General features: G+C 34.0%; 3 protein-coding genes across 3 annotated transcripts; all 3 read left to right on the top strand.

Annotated features, from left to right (window-relative positions):
- Nucleotides 1-7,104: 7,104 nt before the first annotated feature.
- On the top strand, nucleotides 7,105-9,009 carry LOC120260845 (V-type proton ATPase subunit c''2-like). The gene is made up of 5 exons (XM_039268420.1): nucleotides 7,105-7,225; nucleotides 7,326-7,399; nucleotides 8,404-8,540; nucleotides 8,660-8,728; nucleotides 8,918-9,009. The coding sequence occupies exons 1-4, from the start codon at nucleotides 7,106-7,108 to the stop codon at nucleotides 8,680-8,682; spliced, it is 354 nt and encodes a 117-aa protein (XP_039124354.1). The 5' UTR covers nucleotide 7,105; the 3' UTR covers nucleotides 8,683-8,728; nucleotides 8,918-9,009.
- Nucleotides 9,010-9,610: 601 nt separating this feature from the next.
- LOC120260843 lies at nucleotides 9,611-11,098 on the top strand. Its single transcript, XM_039268419.1, has one exon. It carries the CDS (start codon nucleotides 9,645-9,647, stop codon nucleotides 10,809-10,811), a length of 1,167 nt encoding a protein of 388 aa, XP_039124353.1. The 5' UTR covers nucleotides 9,611-9,644; the 3' UTR covers nucleotides 10,812-11,098.
- Nucleotides 11,099-15,489: 4,391 nt separating this feature from the next.
- On the top strand, nucleotides 15,490-22,269 carry LOC120260842 (ABC transporter G family member 39-like). The gene is made up of 22 exons (XM_039268418.1): nucleotides 15,490-16,005; nucleotides 16,114-16,234; nucleotides 16,330-16,663; nucleotides 16,795-16,871; nucleotides 16,954-17,004; nucleotides 17,110-17,200; nucleotides 17,297-17,598; nucleotides 17,715-17,996; nucleotides 18,069-18,385; nucleotides 18,476-18,636; nucleotides 18,722-18,825; nucleotides 18,911-19,076; nucleotides 19,174-19,254; nucleotides 19,331-19,434; nucleotides 19,556-19,888; nucleotides 19,968-20,258; nucleotides 20,350-20,433; nucleotides 20,514-20,647; nucleotides 20,734-20,961; nucleotides 21,047-21,218; nucleotides 21,305-21,559; nucleotides 21,770-22,269. The coding sequence occupies exons 1-22, from the start codon at nucleotides 15,683-15,685 to the stop codon at nucleotides 22,028-22,030; spliced, it is 4,272 nt and encodes a 1,423-aa protein (XP_039124352.1). The 5' UTR covers nucleotides 15,490-15,682; the 3' UTR covers nucleotides 22,031-22,269.
- Nucleotides 22,270-23,331: the final 1,062 nt, after the last annotated feature.

Raw genomic sequence — 23,331 nt, 5'->3', positions numbered from 1 at the left:
ATTTTATTAAAAAAAAAACTTGGTTTATTATTAATTCTTGATATTAATGCAGTTTGTGGTGTGAATTGAATCATCCCACGCGTATGATAATCACCCCTTAGATTCTTTAAGCCCTGTGTGGACTTGTTTTTCATTTCCTTTCATTTTATTTTATTTTATTTGGTATTTTGTTCTGTTTTTGTATCTCATGTTTTCATATCTTTTATATGCTTTAAAAAAAATTGACTTATCCAATTTTATCATATATATATACACACACATGCACACGTCTACCATCAATAACAAGAGACTATTGGTAGGGTGTTTGCAAGGTATTAAAATTAGATTAAATCAATTTAATCACAATTAACCATTCAAATATCAAATAGACTAATTTTTCAAATTATGTTAAATGAATAATGTTCTTGTTTAATTTCAGTGAACAAACTACTCTCAAATATAAATGATGGCATTTGTACCGATATTAGAATATTCCAACAGTAAAGTATAAGGGGCCATGTGAAAAATTATGAAATCAATTCTTCATCACAAATGGTGAATAATGCGAATATGATTTGTCCACTTTATTAAAAAAGTTTTACAAAATTATTATTTATGTAGGGGTCGTTTGGCATTGTTGCCCATTCATATTTTTTGTTTTTAATTTTATGTTTTGGAAACATGAGAAAATATGTTTGAAAGCTTATTTTTATTTTAAAAAATTTTGGCAACAATCCTCATGTTGTCAAAAAAACATAAAGTAACAATTTTATGTCTTCAACTATTTTGGAGACGTTTTCAAAACTTTTCCTCCTACCATAAAACCTTTCCTCTTCTATTATTTTCTGTTTCTCCTTTTAATTTTTAATTTTGTAAAAAATATATCAATTTTTTTACAAATTAATAACAACAATTTTTTTAAAACTATTTTTAAGAAAAATATTTATATAAAATTCATTATTTTGGCTTGATATTTTACAAATTAGTTTATATAGTATTAAAAAAATTATATTTTTAGAAATTATTTGTGAAAATCATTGTTTGACCCTTGATTTTTATAAACTATGATATAACATAATATATATATTGAAAAAATATTTGTAAAAATCTATTGTTTGAGCTATTAACTTTTTACTTTATCTCAAAACAAATTATGACTATATCTCTATATTACCCATCCTCTACCTTTATTTTTTTTAAAAATCGGATGGATCTAATTTTAATATATATATATATATATATATATATATATATATATATATATATTAAATTTTTTAAGGCAAATGCTAAAATATTTTTTAGTTTCAAATAGTGCAATTTTTATGAGATATTTTTTACCCATACAATGACAGTTTATATTATTAATTTTATTTAATAATATAATCAAGTAAACTAACATGAAAAATAAAGTTTTATAAAAAAATTTTAAAAATATGTATTTGAAAAAAATGATTAAAAAAAATGTTATAATAATTTTGTGCTAACCAAACATGTTTTAGTTTACAGTTTTTTAAAATACACAATAATTAGTGTATCCAAACATGTTTTTGTTTTCAAAATTAAAAATAAAACAAAAACAAAGTAAAACAAAACAAAAACGAAATAAAAACAAAAAAATAGAAACGATGCCAAATGACTATCTCATAAATTATCCATTCTCATCAAGCAGAAGATGATTTCATTGATAAGCATATATATATATATATATATATATATGGACAAGCCATTGCTAGATGTTACACATATACTAAAATTACTCAATCACACACACAAAAAAAAAAAGAAAAAAAAATCATTTTAATAAATTGTGATTTATGTACTTCATAAAAAAAATTACTCAATCATACTTTAGAAGGAAATGAAAAATAAAGTTTTATAAAAAAAATTTAAAAATATGTATTTGAAAAAAATGATTAAAAAAAATGTTATAATAATTTTGTGCTAACCAAACATGTTTTTGTTTACTGTTTTTTAAAATACACAATAATTAGTGTATCCAAACATGTTTTTGTTTTCAAAATTGAAAATAAAACAAAAACAAAGTAAAACAAAACAAACAAAACAAAAACGAAATAACAACAAAAAAATAGAAACGATACCAAATGACTATCTCATAAATTATCCATTCCCATCAAGAAGATGATTTTATTGATAAGCATTATATATATATATATATATATATATATATATATGGACAAGCCATTGCTAGATGTTACACATATACTAAAATTACTCAATCATACTTTAGAAGGAAGTCAAATCCTCGATTTCTCATAAAGGAAATAAACTTAGTACCATTCAATTAATCAATGCACCGATGGTTTAATATATATATTTGAAAAAATCGTCAACAAGTTATTAAAAAAAAGAAACCACAAATCCTAGCATTTAATTAAAGGTGACTATATTTATTTAAAAAACCTTTTCATTTATTTATATTGATATATTTTTGTAAAGTTTCCCAAATAAAACACAACCTCTCCTTTTGTCCCCTCATGCTTTTATTTGCCATCAATATAGATTTAGGCATGATTATGTTTAATAAGACTAGAACAAAAGGTTTGGCCTTTTCATGGACCTACTAGAAATTCAAATGGTCATGGATTACTTGATGGCATGATGGCATAATGAATATGACTCTTATCTTATTGAATATGAAACATTAATTAATAATACCTATCTTTTCAAAAAAAATTATATCAACAAAACCTTATTATTATTAATAATTAATCTTATAGTGCACATGATCCATCTAGAACATATGAATTTGAATAACCTTGCTGTTTCATGTGATCAACCTACCAAGAAAAAAAAAATATATTATTAATAAATGTTTCCAAGAAGAAGATAAATTCACAATAACTAGAATTATTTTAATTTGGTTTTTATTATTTAAGCTTGGTGCTTGTATATGATTTTATTTATTTATTTATTTGACAAATATAACAAGCACAGTTAAAAGTGTATGCACATACCGGGAATTAATCTTCCGGTTCATACGACCTCACCCAATAACATGAGGGTTAGACTGCACTTATAATTAGGGACCCATGTTATTATTATTGTATTTAGAGGAATTTAAATTTTATACATCAATATTTTTCACAATAAAATCAATATTTTTTGGAATGAAATCAATATCATTAAACTAATAATTCTTTGGTGGTGCTAGTGTATTATCCATCACCTTCTAGTCTAGTCTACATTCAATTAAAATCAACAAAATAATATTTTCCTGTGTAGTTATGATTTTTTGGGTGTAGTGGAAAACAATAAGATCAGATGATGTGAGTGCATTATATTATTTGGGATAATGTCCTCTTATATTGGTGACTTTGTGACACATTCCACGTTTCATGTCACGTCTTTTACAATTTGTGAGCTCTTTATATAAGTTTGAATTTAATTTACCAGTTACCACTCATATGCACTTCTGGTGGGTGGGAGGTCATTTCATTTATATTTTATTAAATTTTGTTATCCATGAAGAAGAGCACTTAAAAATTTCACATTTTTAAAAAAAAAATTAATGCCAAACACTGTATATACACACACACATGCACACATATTTCCCTTGTGAACAAATTTAAAAAAAAGTCAATTTTATTTATATTTGAGTCTAAATCCATAATTATATATTCACTCCAAAAATATGGAAAAGCTACAATTAGAACTCTATTGCGACAATAAGAAGAGCCTCTGGTTTATCTATTAACTTCTCGAAAAGCTGCCTATACTCAACAAACTTTGGTTTCCAGCCAAATATTTCTTCTGCAGCAATTCTCAACTGCAACAGAGACTGCCTCCCTATCACCTACTTAGGAGTTCCTCTCTCTGGTAGACGACCCAGGCGTCAGGATTGGAATAAACTCATTCAAACCATTCATGTGAGACTTGCCTCATGGAAAACCACTTACTTATCCCTAGGGGGTCGACTTACACTTATCAACTCGGTACTATCCACAATACCTGTTTACTGGATGACAGTCTTTAAACTCCCTATTTGGGTTATTAAAGAAATTGACAAGACTCGTAGGGACTTCCTTTGGAAAGGTTCTGACTTGAATTCTAAAGGAGCTAGACTGGTTGCTTGGAATCGAATTTGTAGGCCTCGTTCCATGGGCGGTTGGGGAATCCTCAACATTCATGAATTCAATATTGCCTTTCTTGGGAAATGGTGGTGGAAACTCACTACTAATTCTAACTTGTGCTGGGCCAAAATCATCAGATCCAATTACACCTTTAACCTACCTGGAACTTTGTTTCATACTCCTCCAAGGAACAAATCCTTTTTTTGGGCCGGTGTCATTACCTCCCTTCCATTTTTTAGATCATGTATTACCAAAACTATTAAAGATGGCAATGATCAAGGTTGTCAGACCCGACCCGGGCAATGACCCGGCTAAGCCCAGGGGTCAGGGGTCAATGGGTTCAACCGGGTCGAACCGGGGTTGAACCGGGGTCAATAATTAAATATAAAAAAAATATTATAATAATTAATAATAAGCAAATATAATATTAAATCCATAATTATATTATAAAAAAACCTACTCAAATTTGATATTTAAATTGATAAATGACCTTATATACGATGAGAGTTTTTCTAATTTTTGTCATTTATTTTTTTACATTTTTTTAAATATTTACAAATTTAATATATTAATATATAATTATCGAACTTCTCTCGGTGTTATTTATTTATTTATTTGTTTATTAGTTGATTTTTGTTAAAATAAATAAGAAATTTAATTCACTAATTCTTATATCTCAATTGAGTTTTTTTATTTTTGTTTTTAAATTTTTCTTATATTTTTTTATTTAATTAGAATACTTTAATTTTTATATTTTTTTATAATAAAAATTACACTCATTTATTGTTTTATTTTCTTAATAAATTAAATTTTTAGAAAGTATTTACATAATACATTAATATGTTTTATTTTTAAATGTTAATTTTTGTTGGTATATACATATATATAATGTAATTCTATTTATTGATTATAAATTATAAATTAATATTAATAAATATATACGATTTTGTGGTTTTTAATGAGAAAATAATAATAAATTATTAAATATTGTAAAAAAAAATTAAACATTGTGACCCGATTGACCCGGCCGGGTCAACCGGTTCCCGGTTGAACCGCCCGGGTTACCGGGTTAACACCGGGTTTTTTAATACCCGGGTCAATGGGGTATACCCGGGCCGGTCACATGGCCGGTTCCCGGTTTTTCCGGTTGAACCGGCCGGGCCGGTCCAGGTCTGACAACATTGGCAATGATACACTTCTTTGGTTTGACAGATGGTTAGGGAATCATGCTCTTAAGGATCTTTGGCCAACCCTTTTCAACGATTGTTCTCAACAGTGGATTTCCTTAAGACTCTTCTCATGCCTTCGCAATTCTGCTGAGAATCTTTTTCATACTGCTTCACGAGTTGATTTAGCCAATTTCTTAAGCTTAATTCCAGATTGTAATCAAGATCAGCAAGACTCCTCTACCTGGACACTTGAAAAGAACGGCATTTTCTCAGTTAAATCCTTCTACAAATTTCTAATTGACGGAGGATTACGATGTCAGCTATACCCTAAATTTTGGAAAATTCATTGTCCAAGCAAAATTACACTTTTTTGCTGGCTTGTTTGGGACAACAAAATTCATACTCTCAATAACCTCTTTAGAAAGGGGTGCAATCCTAATGCCACTGACACTTGTTTTCTTTGTCATAATGATTCAGAAACAGTGGAACATTTATTCTTGGACTGTATTTATTCTAACCGTATTTGGTCCTTCTTCTCTAACGCCCTTGAGCTACCAGATTTACCTTCTGCTGTATCAATCATCTGGACCAACTGGATACCTTCATTACACTCAAACATTAGACTGCTGTGGGATTTACTTTCTAGAGCCATTATCTGGAATATTTGGCTTGAAAGAAATAAGCGCATTTTCCTATGCACTCGCTTTTACCTTTTTACTCATAATTTATTCAAAAATTTCTAATATCTTTGGTTACTTGGATTTCTACAGCTCCTCTTCCCAATCAGCAAAATCTCAACGAAGCTTCTCTGAAGATTAAGCGCTCCCTCGACTTCCTGAGCGCTCGGACTGAAGACTACATCGGCAACACTAGCCCTCATCTGAATCAGGAGTAATCTACTCCACTCCAGCACTTTCGGATTGTCCTGTGACTCGATCGGATTTCTTCGCTTTTCCCAGTGCCTTACCTTGTTTACTTTTTATCTCTCTTGTATTTTCTTTTCCTGAGCTCTACACTTCTTGTGAGAACTCTTAGCTCTGTTTGTTTTCCTGGTGTGCTCTTCTTATTTTTCAATAAACAGTGGTTTATCCACTTTTTTTCAAAAACTCTATTGCCTACACTCCAACGAAGGCAAGAAGAGGCTTTTGCTTCAATTGAATACTTTTATTTTGTTGGTTTTAAAAAAAAAAAGTTATTGTTTGCATTATAACTTTTGGATTTTTTTAATATAATTTGATGGAGATGAACTACCAATTTATGAAAATAAAAAAGTAAATATTAAAAAAAAGTGCATAACAATGTAATACAACAAATCCATAATAATTTGAACAACATAAAATATTTAAAAAAAATAATTCATTTGCTCAGCTTCATAGAATCACTCATGTAAGGTGTTCGTTTCAGAGAAAATTTAAGATCAAACACCAAAATTCACACATAATAAAGACAGATATTTGTTAAATTTGTAATTGTGCTTCATCTTTATATATATTCTTGATTTTGAAAGACAAGATTGTAGTACCACTTAAGAAAACCATCTTTGGTGTTGCAAACTAACTTCTAGTTAGGTGCATTAATGTACTCTCTGACAATTTAAATCACACGCAATATATTTTAAAGAAGATAACATGAAAAGTAATTTGAAGACAAAAAAAATTATTCACAAGCCACAAAAGATAACAATCAGTGGGCCTTGAACATTAGGCTGTGGGTCTTGGGCCATGGCCTTCACAAACGGCAGGTTCTTGCTCTCATCATTTCCTTGTCAATCCGTGGACCGTCCGATCAGAATCTACCGGTCTATATTCAATTGCATTCATAAAAGCCCTGATGTCGCCGAGCATCGATTGGAGGGAACCAAAGGACATGGAAAATCCGGGATCGAGCTCGCGCTCGCAGGCATTGATGCGGATCTCTCCCTACACATTCTCTTCAATCGGGATCACCGTCTCCATTGCTGTCTCTATTCTCGGCGCTGCTTGGTATTCTCATCCCGGCATTCATCCTCTTACCAATTTGTTTTGTTTTTGTTTTTCTTGTGTTTGTTCGCTGAAAATTTCCTTTTTTTTTTTCAATTTGATTTTTGATTTATGTAACCGGTAGTAGCTTGATTGGAGCCTCAATCAAAGCCCGTGGAATCACCTCCAAGAATTTCATCAGGTGTGCAAATCTGCTGCTTCTCTGAAGCTTAATTCTTATAATTTCTTGGATGCCTTACACGCTGTTGATATATGGACATTTGTGTTTTTTTTTTAAAAATAAATATTATTATTTTTTTAGGTTTTTAAGAGAAAGTTGGAATTTTGGTAAATTTTGATCACTAGATGTTTGTCGCTTAGTGGTTTTATATAAGAATTGAACTAGTATTTATGCCATTCGAGAAGATGAGTCATTTGGACACTAAAGTTGAGGGTTAGGCATTAATGCCTGAGATTTGGAAGTGTTATTGAACAAAATGGTCAAACAACTTTGTATTTTGGAGACTTGTTGTTGGTTGTTAAGCCAGAAAGATCAGATTAGCTCTATATCTTACCCAAGTGGTATGAACTTGATTGCTCTACCTCTATAATGACAAAATGTGACACTGAGGAAAAGGGTGAGGATATGATTAAATGTTACCTCTTCCAGTATAGTTTGGAACTTCGGATGAATGGAAACACATATATGAAACTGATTGCTAGAGATGTTTAGAACTTGTTCTCCAAAAATTTGAAAAGTAAAACATTAAAAACTAGTATAGAAAGGTATAACTGATTGGTGATAAAGATTCATGTGGTTAACTCCAAAGTGTTCAGGTTTGGCTTGATGGCTGTGGACCTTGTGGTTATGGTTTATTTTGTCATGCTGTGTTAATGATGATATAATCATCTAAGCTATCAATCAAAGGTGTGGGAAGATGGTGCGGTGCACCTGCCTTGTCCTTTCAAGCCAATGGTTGTTTAACCTCTTAACATGCTTTCGCTTCAAGATTTTTACAAAATACTTGCCTAGACCACACTGCCTTTTACCTTTATGTGTTATGCTGTGCTTATGAACAAGCTTATCATGGATGGACAATGTATAAAACCTTGTTTCTGCTTATGTAGATTGACATGTTACTTATTTTTGAGTTAAGGCAGTAGCTTGTAGGAATCTCCTTCCTTATTTTTACTTTGGTTTTGCAGTGTGATATTTTGTGAAACTGTTGCCATTTATGGAGTCATTATTGCTATCATTTTACAAACAAAGCTGGAAAGTGTGCCACCATCTCAGATATATGCAGCTGAGTCTCTCAGAGCTGGATATGCAATATTTGCTTCTGGTATCATTTTTGGTTTTGCGAATCTAGTTTGTGGGATTAATTGGTAGCAGCTATGCTCTTTCCAATTCGCTGAATTCCTCCCTCTTTGTTAATATCGCGGTCATTGAAATCTTTGGCAGTGCTCTTGGGTTGTTTGGAGTAATTGTCGGATTATCATGTCATCACAAGCGGACTTGGCCAGCAGAAAAGTGTGTGAGCTGAATGCAATTCATACTACCACATTTAATTTATGTATAAGGAGTTTTTAGTGTCATTTAAAGTCAACTTCAATTTTGATGATCATTTTCTTGAGGTCATACTTGCATGATTTCATTTGTCGATCATACTTTGATTGTTTTATTAAATATATTTCTTCTGCTTTCTTGTATGGTTTTCAGATTGAAGACACCAATGTTGCAGTAAATTTTACCAGGCGTCATTCTCAATCACCAACCACTGTGAAAGTGATGCAGAACAAACTCAACAAAGCTCCATCTATGTGAGTATATATAACTCTTCTGAAGCGCTCCAAAGAAAATATAATAGAATTTGTTCATACGACATTGAAATTTAGTTCTATAGCTTATCAAATCAATGTCAATGCTTATCAAACCATATTAAAAAATTCATCAAACAAATAGACATTAGGATGAGACGCATTTTTAAAAACATCCAACCTGCCGCACATCGCATGCTCATCCAGTCACTAATCACTCAAAATCATCGGCCAAAATTTTATTAATGCTCGTCCATCAACTCCACGCGTGCTCGCTTTGTCATCTATCCATCCCCTTGATATAATCCAACTAATTTATTTACTTAGCTACTTGTCATTTTCTATATATCCAAACCTTTTTCTTCTAATTTATTTACCCAACTTCTTTATTTTTGTCAGTATATATTCAAAGCCGGACGGTGGAATATTCATTCCCTCAGTGCATTTCTTATAATTAATAAAGCATTTAATAATTTTCTTTTTTAAGGACCAATAGGGTACAGCCACGTTAGTAGACTAGTCTGTTTGCTGTTAGGAGTTACACAGCGGATATGGAATCCCCGATCAAGTACAGTGTAAATTGAAGGAATCCATAAAAAGGCATCAAAAGCTGAGAAACGCTGCTTCAGATGGACGGTGATCGGGCGGAGCCGACGAGCAACACTGCCGTGGGGCTGTGCCTTCTCCCGTCGGAGCTGATCCACGAGATCCTTCTCCGCCTCTCCATCCCGGATCTTCTCCTCCTCCGCGCCGTTTCCCGGACCCTTTCCTCTCTCCTCGCCTCCTCCGATTTCCGCCGTCTCTACTCCCCCGCCTCCTCTGGCCCCTGCCTCTTTGTCCTCACCAAGCGCTTCCCTCGCGACGCCCTCCTTCGTGTCTTCCACCCTGCTTCCTCCCGTTGGCTCCGTCTCCCCTCCGCTCTCCTCCCCTCCTCCACCGATCCCTACCTTCTTGCCGCCTCCGGCGATCACATCCTCTTCGCCTCTAACTCTCGCCGTGAGCTCCTTGCCCTGAATCTTTCGTCCAGATCCATCTCGACTCTTCCCCATCCACCGCTCGGCCCCCGTCGCACCTCCTCCTGGCGCCGATCGGGCCTGAAGCTCATCTCCGATGGCTCCCATTTCCGTTTCCTCTTTGCCGAGATCGTCGGAGATCGTCCTTTCCTCTATGAGTACGGCTCCGTCACCGGCACTTGGCGGTCATCCGAGGCCGTCACCAACCTTCAACCGGTACGTGGCGGTGTCTGGCTGAACCTGGTCCAGTTTGGCAACGAAAGCGTGATCCTGCGAGCTGGACCATCGGATGAAGATTATCCAATTGTTCTACGGCCCAGGTTGAGTGCAGCGCTGATCCCAAGACAAGTGGAGGACCCATTAAGAGTGTACGGTGGGGATGGGAAGATGGTGGTGGTGAGATCGACGGCGGTGGGGGTGGGAATGAGGGTGGTCACCGCGGTGGAGGTGTGGGCGGTGACGGCGGCAGCGGGCGGAGGAGTGGCGTGGGAGATGGTGACGGCGGCGCCGGAGGAGGTGGTGGAGAAGATCAGAAGGCCGTTCGGAGTGATGATGGGGTGCATGGAGGAGGAAAACGAAAGCATGGGAATGATCATGCGGCTGAGAATCGTTCTGGTTTCAAATCTCGAGGGATCTTGGGCTATAACTTGGTTGGGCCGAGACGCTGCCGGTTGTTGGGTTTGGGTCCCGGTCCCCGCTCCGGAATCCGGGTCCACAGGGTTCTTCAACATGGCTGGCATTGTTCTCTCCTCCTGCTTCTCTGGCCTTAGCCTGCTTTTCTAGTTGGTTTGGTTGGGCCAACCCAACTTATTAATCCAAAACTATATATATACATGGGGACCGATCTTTATGAACGTCCGTAAATAACTTATCTACTTATCCACTATTGAATTCAACTTCAATAGTTTCAAATCATCCATTTTAGTAAATAGTGATTTGCGAGGAGTGCTGTCAACTCATTATTTATGGACGTCCCGAGATGATCTTATGCGCATTCTTATATAATAATTGGGTAGTAATCCATCCTAAAACAATTTATATATAAAATTATTTAAATTTCATAAAGTCTATGAAGTGTTTGGTTAAGAAAAGGGGATGGAGGAGTAGTTGGGATGTGAGAGATTGCGAGAGTGAATGCAATAGGGGAGTTGTTATATCTCAAATAAATGGAAAGAGATAACTTCTATGAAGGGGAAGAATTTGTGGCTTTATCTAAGGTGTTGTTTCTGGTTCTTTAGGGGGGTTCACATTAAATTAATTGCACCATTAAACTATATTAACATATGCTTTATTCATAAATGGTTCTGGGTTTAAGATTTTAGATTTGATCCATTAATTCTTTGCATGCCAAATTTATTAAAATCTCTATCCTTTTGGATTTGCCTTAATTGGTAGTTCTTTAATTACAATACAAACCGTCCAAATAAAAGTAGAATGATTTTGTATATATGAGACCGAATAAATGCATTAGCAAGTTACTACATGATGTCTTTTTCTTTAAATTTCAATCCACTTTATTTTGTAGATATATTTACGGTTGGTGGGGACTTAATTTTGTAGATAACATTTAGTGTTGGTGGGGACAAAGAATTGAATTCTTTAATAAAACCAAGTACAGAGAATTATTTTCTTTTAAATATTTAATGCCGTCATAAGTTAATTTAGAATTGTACAGTAATAATATAAATCAAATACTTAATGATGATTATAAATTTCTAATTATTATTATTATTATTTTAAATTTACAACAATTGTAATTTATATATTTACATTAATTTGGTAAGTTATTAATTATTTTTATTGGTGTATTTTAATATGTTTTGTGAATATAATGATTAACATTAATTTTTTTAAAAGAAAATAGATAAATCACGTTCATTAAAACAAGAATTACGAAAAAAAAAAACATTATAACACGAGGAAGAGCAACATGGGAAGACCAGACCAAAAGGAATAGCCGAATAGATAAGAGATCCATTAATAATGGTGGACCAACAAGAAAAGACAAGACAATGAGACAAAACAACAAATATTGCTCTAGGTGAAAATGCGATGGAGATTACCTTAAGGTAACATAGACACCTCACAGAATTAGTGGGCACTCGAAGTGGTTGTTATCTCATTGGGATCACTTGTTTCACTTGCACAAGGTTCCAAAAACTTAAAGTTGTGTTTAATTGTTATAACGGACTCTTTTAGTTTGGCTTTCTTTGCCTTAGGAGTTGTATTTATCCACAAAAGAAACATGTGATTAGTTCTAAAAAATAATCGACATGGTTGAGAACAGCTTCGTATTGAAAATATACTTTCGCTCCATTCTAATCAAATGTTCCAAACTGTAGCCCAAGCAATAAGGTCCTAGGTTTCCTTAAATGAGGATCGAAAGTTATTCTTACAGGAGGCCTAGAGACCTTTCATTGTATTTGGAAGGGTGGGAATTTTTTATTCACAAAATATATAGCTCTATCTAAGAATAACATTCCCATGAAAGTAGAACATAAGAATCACTTTAAAAGAAATCTTGAAATAATATGTTAGATTTACTTATAAAAATTAGCTGCTCTCTGTTCTCCTCATCTCTGGTGAGGTTTGCAGTTTTTTATCTTTCTAGTTTTTTTTCTCTCCCTGCTACTTTTATACTTTATACTTCCCTGTACTTCTTTTTTTAATAAATTAGTGGTTTATCCACCTTATTCAAACTTATAAAAAAATTAGTAAGAATATGACATTACTATGTTTAATTCAATAAGATATATTTATATATATTTTGGAATATGTCTACTTCAAGAGATTAAATTATCAAAATATCATCGATCTTATTATATTTTTAAATTATAATATTTTATGGTGCTCAATTTAAATGCCTCTAGGGATACACATTGAGGGCAGTGGGAGGCAACTGCTTCTACTGAGATTTGAAAAATCCATAGGAATATATTATGTACATTGTAAAATTTTCAATTTGCCCTCATTCTAGAAGAAATCCTGTTATTTCTTTATTATATTTGTCTACATCACAATAATTTTTTAAAGAGTATGATGTTATATATGCATTTTATTTGTTTTTATAGGTATATATGAACTTGTTTATAATAATAAATAATATAATTAAATAATAAAATTAGTGAAATATTAATTAGAATAAATCATAAAATTTCATTAACTATGAAAATATTTTATTTTAATTAAATGATATTAAAACTTAAGTTATAGTTTTTATTTATGACAATTTGAATAAGTAAACATTATTCACGGATGTTCTTAGACTTACTGTTCGATACTATTTAAAATTATTCGGTGTTGTGTCTGAATTAACGTTAGTCGTTAAATTTAGATTTACATAAAAAATAAAATGACTAGGGATGTGTGTCCTCTTAGAATAATATGATTATAATTAAAATTATTGAGTAATATAATTGAATTGAAACAAATATTGAGATAATAATACAAATAATAAATATTCTAATTAAACAGACTTTAAACCAAAATAAAATTTTAAAATTTTGGATATATTGAAAAGATTAAATTATCATAATAAGCTAACTTTATTATATATATATATATATATATATATATATATATATTCCGTTATCCAGTTTAATTCTACATCTTCCTAATTTATATGTATTAATATTCATTGTATGATAGAAATTCATGAAGGTTTTTTTTTTGGTCATGTACTATATTAACAGTTCTCATCTAGAATTTTTACAAACATAAATAAAAAGTCATAGTGCAACCTTAATAATTAAAAATTTATCAAAAGATTGAACTTTTAATTAAAAAAATTAATCTAATCATACAAATAATACAAATCATAGTTCAAGGAAGAGAAGTACCTGAGAGTAAGGAAGGAAAAAAAGAGAATGGATTGTTGGCCGTGATAAAAAAAACCTCCTCTCAACTCCTCTGAAGAAGAGAAAAAAAACAACTTAATTGACTCTTGGACATTTATCATAGCTTTACAAATAGAATCATATTAGGATAGTTTATGAGAATTCAACACCAAATGCAAGAATATAACATATATATTGTCTACAAATCTTTAAGAATTCTTCCAAGATTATGTGAATCAAACATGGCTTTGGGGTATGTAGCAAACCAAGTTCTAAGAAGATTCTTTTCCTTTCCACCATCTTGGGCATCTAATAAGTTCCTTTGTTCAAACCAAATATATATATATTTTTTTAAAAAAGGTAAGAAGATAAACCTTTGATGATATCACTGGTATGTAGAAGTCTATGACTAAAGTCACATTGTCATTACTTCTAATATTGAAAAATATCATCTATTTATTTAGTCAACAATTGCGAACGAGAAATTATAAAATAAGAGAAAAAAAATGTCATAACTCCCTATTAAATTTTTTTGGCACTGAGGACAATACAGGAACACTAGTGGTGACAAGGCACAGTAAAAAGCTTGACCAAAGACTAGCAACTAGTCCAGAAGAAATTTGGGACGCCATTTTTTTTTTTTTTTAAAAAATACTTGATGATAGGTGACTGGTGGCAACCATGGCATTCCTAGACGTTATAACTTATAACCTGAAGTTGACCATTGGTATAGGTTTTTCTTTTTTCCGATTTATACCCTTGCAAATTTCATAATTATATATGTATTCCTTTGTAAAAGTCTTGATCTTATAATAGTAGTGATTGGATAAAAAATACACATAAGTTACGATTAATATCAAGGTTTGACAATTCTACTTTTTATTCCTTATTGAAACTTCCACCTTGATTATAATGTAAGATTTTTTTTTTTTTTAATAATATGGATAAATAATATATATATTTATATATGTTAAAACAAAAGAAGCAGAACTGACAAACCTGGAACAAACAAGAAAAAGAAAAGAAAGTAATGTAAGATTTTTATGGGATATACATAATAAAAAAAAAACTTAAAGCAATTGATAAGTCAAATTCGCGTGCTTGAATTTTTAGGAAAACTAAGCAAAGCTAAGCTCACAAAATTTTACAAAGAAGACCTGATCTAAATAAACATTTCAGAAAATCTCCACATCTTTTAATATTCAATTCAATTTTTTTTTTTTTTTCAGAATTCATAATAAGTTAGCCCTTCAAATAAACTCAATGAAGGTTCCGTGGATTTTAGTGTCAATAGACTAAGTCCTATGTGTTCATGATTTTCTTTTTACGTAATTTTTTTTTTGTACGTTATTTGGTGTATGACCATTTACTATTTAGTCTATGCCACCAACCACAACAACTTAGAACGAGACTTGGTAACAAGAAAGAAAAATCTAAAGCAAAGTTTAGAGTAATTCACGTTTTCTAGATGTACATGCTCATCCACATTAAGAATGATCTTAATGGAATAAGCAAGCAAGAAAGGTCAGTTGTTGGTCATGGTATTACTTCTAGAAAAGTTTGAAGTTCAAACAACAATTAAAGAAGAAAAAGAACAATATCTTCGTCATGATATTGGTCCAAATAAACCATTACCAGAATGTTCAAACTCTTTCCTTATATAACAGTGTTTTTCCTTAGAGAACTTTCATGGCCAAGTGCCACTGAACTTGAAGCATAAGTTTTCTTCAAGTTCAGGTTCTTTTTTTTATTTTTGTTGTTCTAAAGATAATTGAGATATATAGAAGAAGAGATTGGAAAAAAAGTAGTAGAGTTTTGATGGAGCGAACTGCAAGCAATTTTGTTTCAAGCTTGCGCCGGAGTGGCTCTGCGTGGGGAAGCCGCACAGCCACGGAGATATTTTCCCGGTCTTCAAGGGAGGAAGATGATGAAGAAGCTCTGAAATGGGCTGCACTTGAGAAACTGCCAACTTATGATCGGTTGAGGAAAGGTGTGCTCACCGGACTCACTGGTGAGACTGCCGAGATTGATATTGCTAACCTTGGATTTCAGGAAAGAAAAACTTTGATTGAGAGGCTTGTTAGAGTTGCTGAAGAAGACAATGAGAAGTTCTTGATGAAGCTCAAGAACAGACTTGACCGGTAATAATCAAGCTTTACAGCCTTTACTTGTAGTTAGCAATTTTTTCCATTTGTTTCTTTTTTTTTTTTGTTTCCCAATCAAACAGTGTTTGTGTTTTTGTTTTCCAGTGTTGGTATTGAAAATCCAACGATTGAAGTGCGGTTCGAGAACCTTGAGATCAAGGCAGAAGTTTTTGTGGGCAGCAATGCTGTTCCAACAGTCATAAATTTCTTTGTTAACAAGATCGAGGTACATAGATTTTTGTTCATGAGATACTGCAAACAAAAAGTTAACAAGTGCTAATTGGTTTTGTTTTGATTTTGATTTTGATTTTTTTTCTGAAGGCAATCTTGAACTCTCTTCATGTTCTTCCAACTAGAAAGAAAAAGATAACCATACTTGATAACATTAGTGGTATCGTCAAACCAGGAAGGATTGCATTGCTTTTAGGCCCTCCAGGGTCAGGGAAAACAAGCTTACTGCTTGCTCTGGCTGGCAAGCTTGATCAGAGTCTTAAAGCATCAGGAAGAGTGACTTATAATGGACATGGGATGGATGAGTTTGTCCCACAGAGAACCTCTGCTTATATAAGTCAGCATGACTTGCATATTGGAGAGATGACTGTTAGAGAAACCTTGGCCTTCTCTGCAAGATGCCAAGGTGTCGGAACTCGTTATGGTATAACTCTGTTTCTTACCGATGAACTTATCTTTTTTCCTCTACTTTTAAATCTAAAGATTTTGTGAGTTTTGTATTGGTTAGGGGTAAATATTTGTCTTTTAATGTATATTGTTGTCATGTCTTGGCAGACATGTTGAGTGAGCTAGCAAGGAGAGAAAAGGCTGCAGGTATTAAACCAGATGCTGATATTGATGTCTACATGAAGGTAATCACAATATTTCTTCAAAGAATTAAAACAAATGTTGGTTTAAATATGTAAGATTCTCAATCTCTGTTGAATTGATCAGGCTTCTTCACTGGAAGGACAAGAGAGTGTGGTTACTGACTACATTCTGAAGGTGTGTGTGTGTGTACAATTATAAATACATGAATTTCCATCTTAGGGTGTTGTTTTGAGTTGAAAAGAGTGCAGGGATTTGATCGTTTGTGTTCTTGAGTTGCAGATATTAGGATTAGACATATGTGCTGATACTATGGTAGGCGATGCAATGTTGAGAGGAATTTCAGGGGGGCAAAAGAAGAGAGTCACAACAGGTAGCACATTTAATGTTCTCATCGTCTGAAAAAAAAATAAAAGAGATAAAAGAAAAAAAAGAAATCTTGATTGTTTTCTTGAATATGTGTTTCTAGGGGAGATGCTTGTTGGTCCTGCGAGGGCTCTGTTTATGGATGAGATATCGACTGGTCTTGACAGCTCGACAACATACCAGATAGTAAATTGTCTAAGGCAAACCATTCATATCCTCGGCGGCACTGCATTGATAGCTCTACTTCAGCCTGCTCCTGAGACTTATGATCTCTTTGATGACATTTTCCTTATTTCTGAAGGCCAGATTGTTTATCAAGGTCCTCGTGAACATGTCCTCGAATTCTTCGAATACATGGGGTTTAAATGTCCTGAGAGAAAAGGTGTTGCAGACTTCCTCCAAGAGGTAATAACATTGCTAGTAATCTTGATAGTCTCAGCTCTCTTTTCTTGATAGTCACACATTGAAAAATTAAACAAGTTACACATAAATAATGTGTATAATTTGCATTGTCTTTATAGGTGACATCCAAGAAGGATCAGAGGCAATACTGGAATAAGAGTAACGAGCCTTATCGATTCATTACAGTTAAAGAATTCGCCAATGCCTTCCACTCCTTCCATGTTGGTCGTCGTTTGGAATATGAACTTAGTGTCCCCTTTGACAAGAGCAAGAACCACCCGGCCGCTTTGACAAAATCAAGATACGGTATCAGCAAGAAAGAGTTACTCAAGGCCTGCTTTGAAAGAGAGTTTCTGCTGATGAAAAGAAACTCATTTGTGTACATCTTCAAACTCTTCCAGGTGAGAAATAAGTTAAAAAATTGGAAAAGACAAAATCATCTCCGGACTTTACTGAGTTGCTCTTCATTTCAGCTTTTTGTGCTCGCGCTCATCTCAATGACTGTCTTCTTTCGAACAAAGATGCACCATGATACAGCAGATGATGGGTCGATTTACATGGGTGCACTCTTCGTCGGCCTACTTACTCACTTGTTCAACGGCTTTGCTGAGCTTGCTATGAGCATTGCGAAGCTCCCCGTGTTCTACAAACAGAGAGACCTCCTCTTCTTTCCTGCATGGGCATATTCTCTCCCTGCATGGATCCTTAAGATTCCTATTTCATTCCTCGAATGCGGTCTCTGGGTTGGTGTCACTTACTATGTCATCGGCTTCGATCCAAATGTAGAGAGGTGAAAAGAGATTGAGACTTATATATACTCATATCAATATTTATCCAATTAGTTGCTGACGACAAATGTACCTCTACATTTTATTTGCAGGATGCTCAGACAATTTCTGATTTACTCACTAGTGAGTCAGATGGCCTCTGGGCTTTTCAGGTTTCTTGCTGCAGTTGGCAGAGAAAGGGTGGTGGCCAACACATTCGGTTCTTTTGGGCAGTTGGTGCTCATTGTTCTTGGTGGCTTTGTTCTTGCACGAAGTATATATTTATAGCCCATCCATTGCTCTATCTGTCTATCATCATCTTTATTTTATTTATTTATTAATTGTTTTGCATTCTGTAGATGATATTAAGAAATGGTGGATTTGGGGTTACTGGGCATCACCCTTGATGTATGCTCAGAATTCAGTAGCAGTGAATGAATTTCTCGGCCATAGTTGGAAAAAGGTAGGAACTCATTCCTTCATGATTATTTATCTCTCAGAGCCATATGATTTTCGATTGAAGAATTCATTCATGTTCTCTCCTTCAGGTGAATGTCACAACAAATGGAGTTTCGCAATATCTCGGAGTGAAAGTGTTGGAGAATCGTGGTATATTCCCACAAGCAAAATGGTTTTGGATTGGAATTGCTGGATTAATTGGATATGTTCTTGTTTTCAATGCTCTATGTACTCTCGCTCTTGATTTCCTTGACCGTAAGTATATTTATACACACACACACACACACATATGCACACTCATATAATCTCTTGTTCAGAAACAATTTCAACTAAATTTGAAACCGAAATGCAGCACTTGGAAAAGGCACTGCAATGGCTGAAGATGACAAGCCTGATGATGGGGAAGGAGAAGGCTCAGAATTAGCGAGCAGAGGTGAAGGATTCGATTTCTTTCTGTCTTTACTGACAATGTAAATGTACTGATATGATTCACGAAAAAAAAAATGCAGAAAACCAAGAGGCTGAAGCTAATCGGAACAGGGGAATGGTGCTTCCATTTGCTCCTCTTTCGCTTACCTTCGATGATGTCAAGTACGCCGTGGACATGCCACAGGTAAACTAGATGCAATACTTACAACGGACATTGTTAGATGCGAACTAAAAAACATATGCTACCTTGTAAATGATATGAAAGATCAAGGTTTGCATTCTAAAATTGGTTACTGGACTTGCAGGAAATGAAATCTCAAGGTGTCACAGAAGATCGGCTTTTGCTGCTTAAAGGTGTCAGTGGATCATTCAGGCCAGGAGTGCTCACTGCATTGATGGGTGTCAGTGGTGCTGGTAAGACCACTCTAATGGATGTCTTGGCTGGAAGGAAAACCGGAGGATATATAGATGGCAGTGTCACCATATCTGGTTATCCTAAGGTGCAAGAAACATTTGCTAGAATTTCTGGATACTGTGAGCAAAATGACATACACTCTCCTTTTGTCACTGTCTATGAATCGCTCGTCTACTCTGCCTGGCTCCGTTTACCTTCTGATGTCGATAAGAAAACAAGGATGGTATGTATCAATGATTGAATATCAACTTTATATGCATGAATTGTGGAATGTAAATTGAAGAAATGGTGATTTACTGCAGATGTTTGTTGATGAGGTGATGGAATTGGTAGAGTTGACACCATTGAGGAATGCATTGGTAGGATTGCCAGGAGTAAGTGGGTTATCAACAGAGCAGAGAAAGAGGCTGACAATTGCTGTTGAGCTTGTTGCTAATCCATCTATTATATTCATGGATGAGCCTACATCTGGATTGGATGCAAGAGCTGCCGCAATTGTTATGAGGACAGTGAGGAACACTGTGGATACTGGAAGAACGGTTGTTTGTACCATTCATCAGCCTAGCATTGATATCTTTGAAGCTTTCGATGAGGTAATTAATCAGATTAATATACATTGTGGAAAAGAGTTTTTAGTTTTTCTTTTGTGTTTTCTCTTTTGATTTAGTGAGATTTTTCATGCAGTTATTCCTGATGAAAAGAGGAGGAGAAGAGATTTATGTTGGTCCATTGGGGCACAATTCTTGTGAGCTTATCAAGTACTTTGAGGTAACAATTGCTATCGGTTGTCTGTTCTGAGAGTTATTGATTATAAGTGCTAATGGATTTGGTTTTTTGTTCTTCTGCAGAGTGTAAATGGAGTCAGTAAGATTAAGGATGGGTACAATCCAGCCACATGGATGTTGGAAGTGACTTCATTAGGCCAAGAAGATTTCTTGGGGGTAAACTTTGCTGAAATATACAAGAACTCGGACCTTTACCGGTGAGTTTAATTGTTTGTTGTCTCAACAAAACTTTACTCAAATCTTCATGGATTCTGGAACTTGATTCGATTTTTTGATACTGAAGGAGAAACAAAGCTTTGATCAGTGAGCTGAGTACACCTCCTCCAGGCACTGAAGATCTCTACTTCCCCACTAAATACTCGCAAAATTTTATGGTTCAATGCATTGCTTGCTTTTGGAAACAATACAAATCATACTGGAGAAATCCATCTTACACTGCCGTCAGAATGTTCTTCACAACTATTACTGCACTCATGTTTGGCACCATCTTCTGGAGACTTGGGTCGAAAACGTATGTTTATCCCTTATTTGTTCAAAAACATGTATAAAAAGCTCTTTTAATTACCTGATTTTATTAATCTAAAAACCTCTTGCAGAAAAACAAGACAGGATCTCTTCAATGCCATGGGAGCTCTATATTCTGCAGTTTTGTTCATTGGAGTTCAAAATTCTCAGACTGTACAACCTGCTGTGGATGTTGAAAGAACTGTATTTTACAGAGAGAAAGCTGCTGGGATGTACTCCCCTCTTCCTTATGCATTTGCGCAGGTAATTAAACCGACACAAATATATATATTAAAGCAGAAAAAAATTCAAAGCCTGAATTTAAAATTGATTGATGAATTGATTTACAGGTTGCAATTGAAATCCCCTACACATTGGCCCAGACATTGATTTATGGGGTTCTAACTTACAGTATGATAAACTTTCATTGGACTTTCTCAAAGTTCATGTGGTATCTCTACATAATGTTCTGCACCTTCCTTTACTTCACTTACTATGGAATGATGGCTGTCGCATTGACACCAAACTCGGACATTGCTGCGATTGTTTCCGCTGCTTTCTATGCCATCTGGAATCTCTTTGCAGGCTTTGTGATCCCTCTCCCGGTAAAATTCTTCAAATCTTTTATCATTTGTATTAGTACTTCCATATGCTTCATTGACGTTACACTGTCTATGATAATTGCTCATGCCCGAATTTATGTAACCAATGTGAAACTATTAGAACGCTGTTATCTATAATAATTGCATTAATAGAATTCAAGATCTTATACTGATATTATATATATATATATATATATATATATTTAACTGCAGAGAATACCGAAATGGTGGAAATGGTACTTCTGGGCATGCCCAATTGCATGGACATTGTATGGCTTAATATCCTCTCAATTTGGGGACATTGACACACCTATGGACGACACTGGGAAGACAGTGAAGCAGTTCGTAAGGGATTATTTTGGTTACAAGCGTTCTTTTTTAGGAGGAGTTGCTGCTGCAGAGATTGGATTCAATTTGCTCTTTGCCTTCGTCTTTGCATTAGGAATTAGGCAGCTCAACTTCCAGAAAAGATAGTGTGATCTCTTTTTTTTTTTTTATCTTTTCCAGATAATTATAAACCATATTTTGTACTTATTCCAGATGCTATTACACTTCTGGATATTCTTCTTCTTCTTGTTTGTGTAATAGAAGAGTAGTAGTGTTCTCTGTGTAATGCAATCATATTCATCTACGCTCTTATATAATATTAGTGTGTCAAATCTTGTATGTTGACATGTTCAACTCAAACAATAATATAATGGTTTGAAATCTTGATCGACAAAACTTGGCTCAATTTAAAATCCTGTGCACCTCTCCAAGTGCTGGTGGGCGCTTTCCTCCAGTTTTGGATTTGATTGAAGAACCCAGAGCAGATTGACAAAGAAGGCATAGATATGGATGATTCCTGGGATAGTCATTTCTTAAAAATTATACCATACTTCCCACCCCTTTCTTCGTTGTAGTGTTACGTAATGTGTATATTCGACTTTAAAAATAAAAAATGGTTAAACCACCCTAATTCATTAGAGTAGAAAGAGAGCACAACACCAATGAAGGACGGACAGTAGACAATTGTCATATAAGAGAAAAACAATCCACTAAAAGTGGAGATTGGCACAGTTAAAGAAACAAAAATAAAAACAACACGGACGAAAAACAAAAAGATTAAGATTCAAACAAAAAGATACAAAACTTTGACACATCCAGGGGTAGACGCATCCCAAAGGTACTCCCTGCGAAGCTGTTCTCTCCTCTTAATCACCCGAGTCTGTACGGTGTCCTAGGAACTCCAAATTATGCTTAGCTAACACAACTGAGTCCTCTAATATGGTTTTTTTGCATCATAGATTGTAGAATTCCATGATAAACACATATGAATGATGTTCACAACAATAGAAGAGTACATAGAGTAAATATCATTATGTAACATGCATGTTCTTTTTTTAAATCAAATATTCTAGATAGTAGTCTTAGTAAGGAGATCCCCACCTTTCTGAGGGGGTGAGGGAGTTTGGACCTCCAAACACTCTGTAACTCATGCAAAGAATGTGATGCAGGAAAGCTAAATATTATGTTAAAGAAACCCCAAATGCTAATAACACAAGAGTAGAGAAGTAACAAATAGTTAACTAATTTAATAATTCTATGATAAAGAATATAAGTTTTTGTCAAAAATTTGTTGTATTTTCTGGTGGCCAGGATTTCTGAAGTGAGGATGCGATTGTTCCGTGTCAGCTAGTTATACAAATTGATTCCCAGAATATGCGCTTTTTAAAATAGTCTGAGTTGTTGAATAAAGAGTGCCACTATAGTTAAAAAAAACCTATAAAAAGATT

The sequence above is a fragment of the Dioscorea cayenensis genome, chromosome 5 (genome assembly GCF_009730915.1).
Source record: "Dioscorea cayenensis subsp. rotundata cultivar TDr96_F1 chromosome 5, TDr96_F1_v2_PseudoChromosome.rev07_lg8_w22 25.fasta, whole genome shotgun sequence".
NCBI lineage: Eukaryota > Viridiplantae > Streptophyta > Magnoliopsida > Dioscoreales > Dioscoreaceae > Dioscorea > Dioscorea cayenensis.
Note: the sequence above shows the minus strand (reverse complement) of the source record. Positions and strands in the feature narration are given on the sequence as shown.

Coding starts and splice junctions, on each gene's coding strand:
- LOC120260845 (XM_039268420.1), top strand. CDS start 7,106: ATGGAAAATCCGGGATCGAGCTCGCGCTCGCAGGCATTGATGCGGATC. Junction 7,226..7,325: donor TTCTCGGCGCTGCTTGGTAT/TCTCATCCCGGC, acceptor ATTTGATTTTTG/ATTTATGTAACCGGTAGTAG. Junction 7,400..8,403: donor ACCTCCAAGAATTTCATCAG/GTGTGCAAATCT, acceptor TTGGTTTTGCAG/TGTGATATTTTGTGAAACTG.
- LOC120260843 (XM_039268419.1), top strand. CDS start 9,645: ATGGACGGTGATCGGGCGGAGCCGACGAGCAACACTGCCGTGGGGCTG.
- LOC120260842 (XM_039268418.1), top strand. CDS start 15,683: ATGGAGCGAACTGCAAGCAATTTTGTTTCAAGCTTGCGCCGGAGTGGC. Junction 17,997..18,068: donor ACATCTTCAAACTCTTCCAG/GTGAGAAATAAG, acceptor TCTTCATTTCAG/CTTTTTGTGCTCGCGCTCAT. Junction 18,386..18,475: donor TTCGATCCAAATGTAGAGAG/GTGAAAAGAGAT, acceptor TTTTATTTGCAG/GATGCTCAGACAATTTCTGA.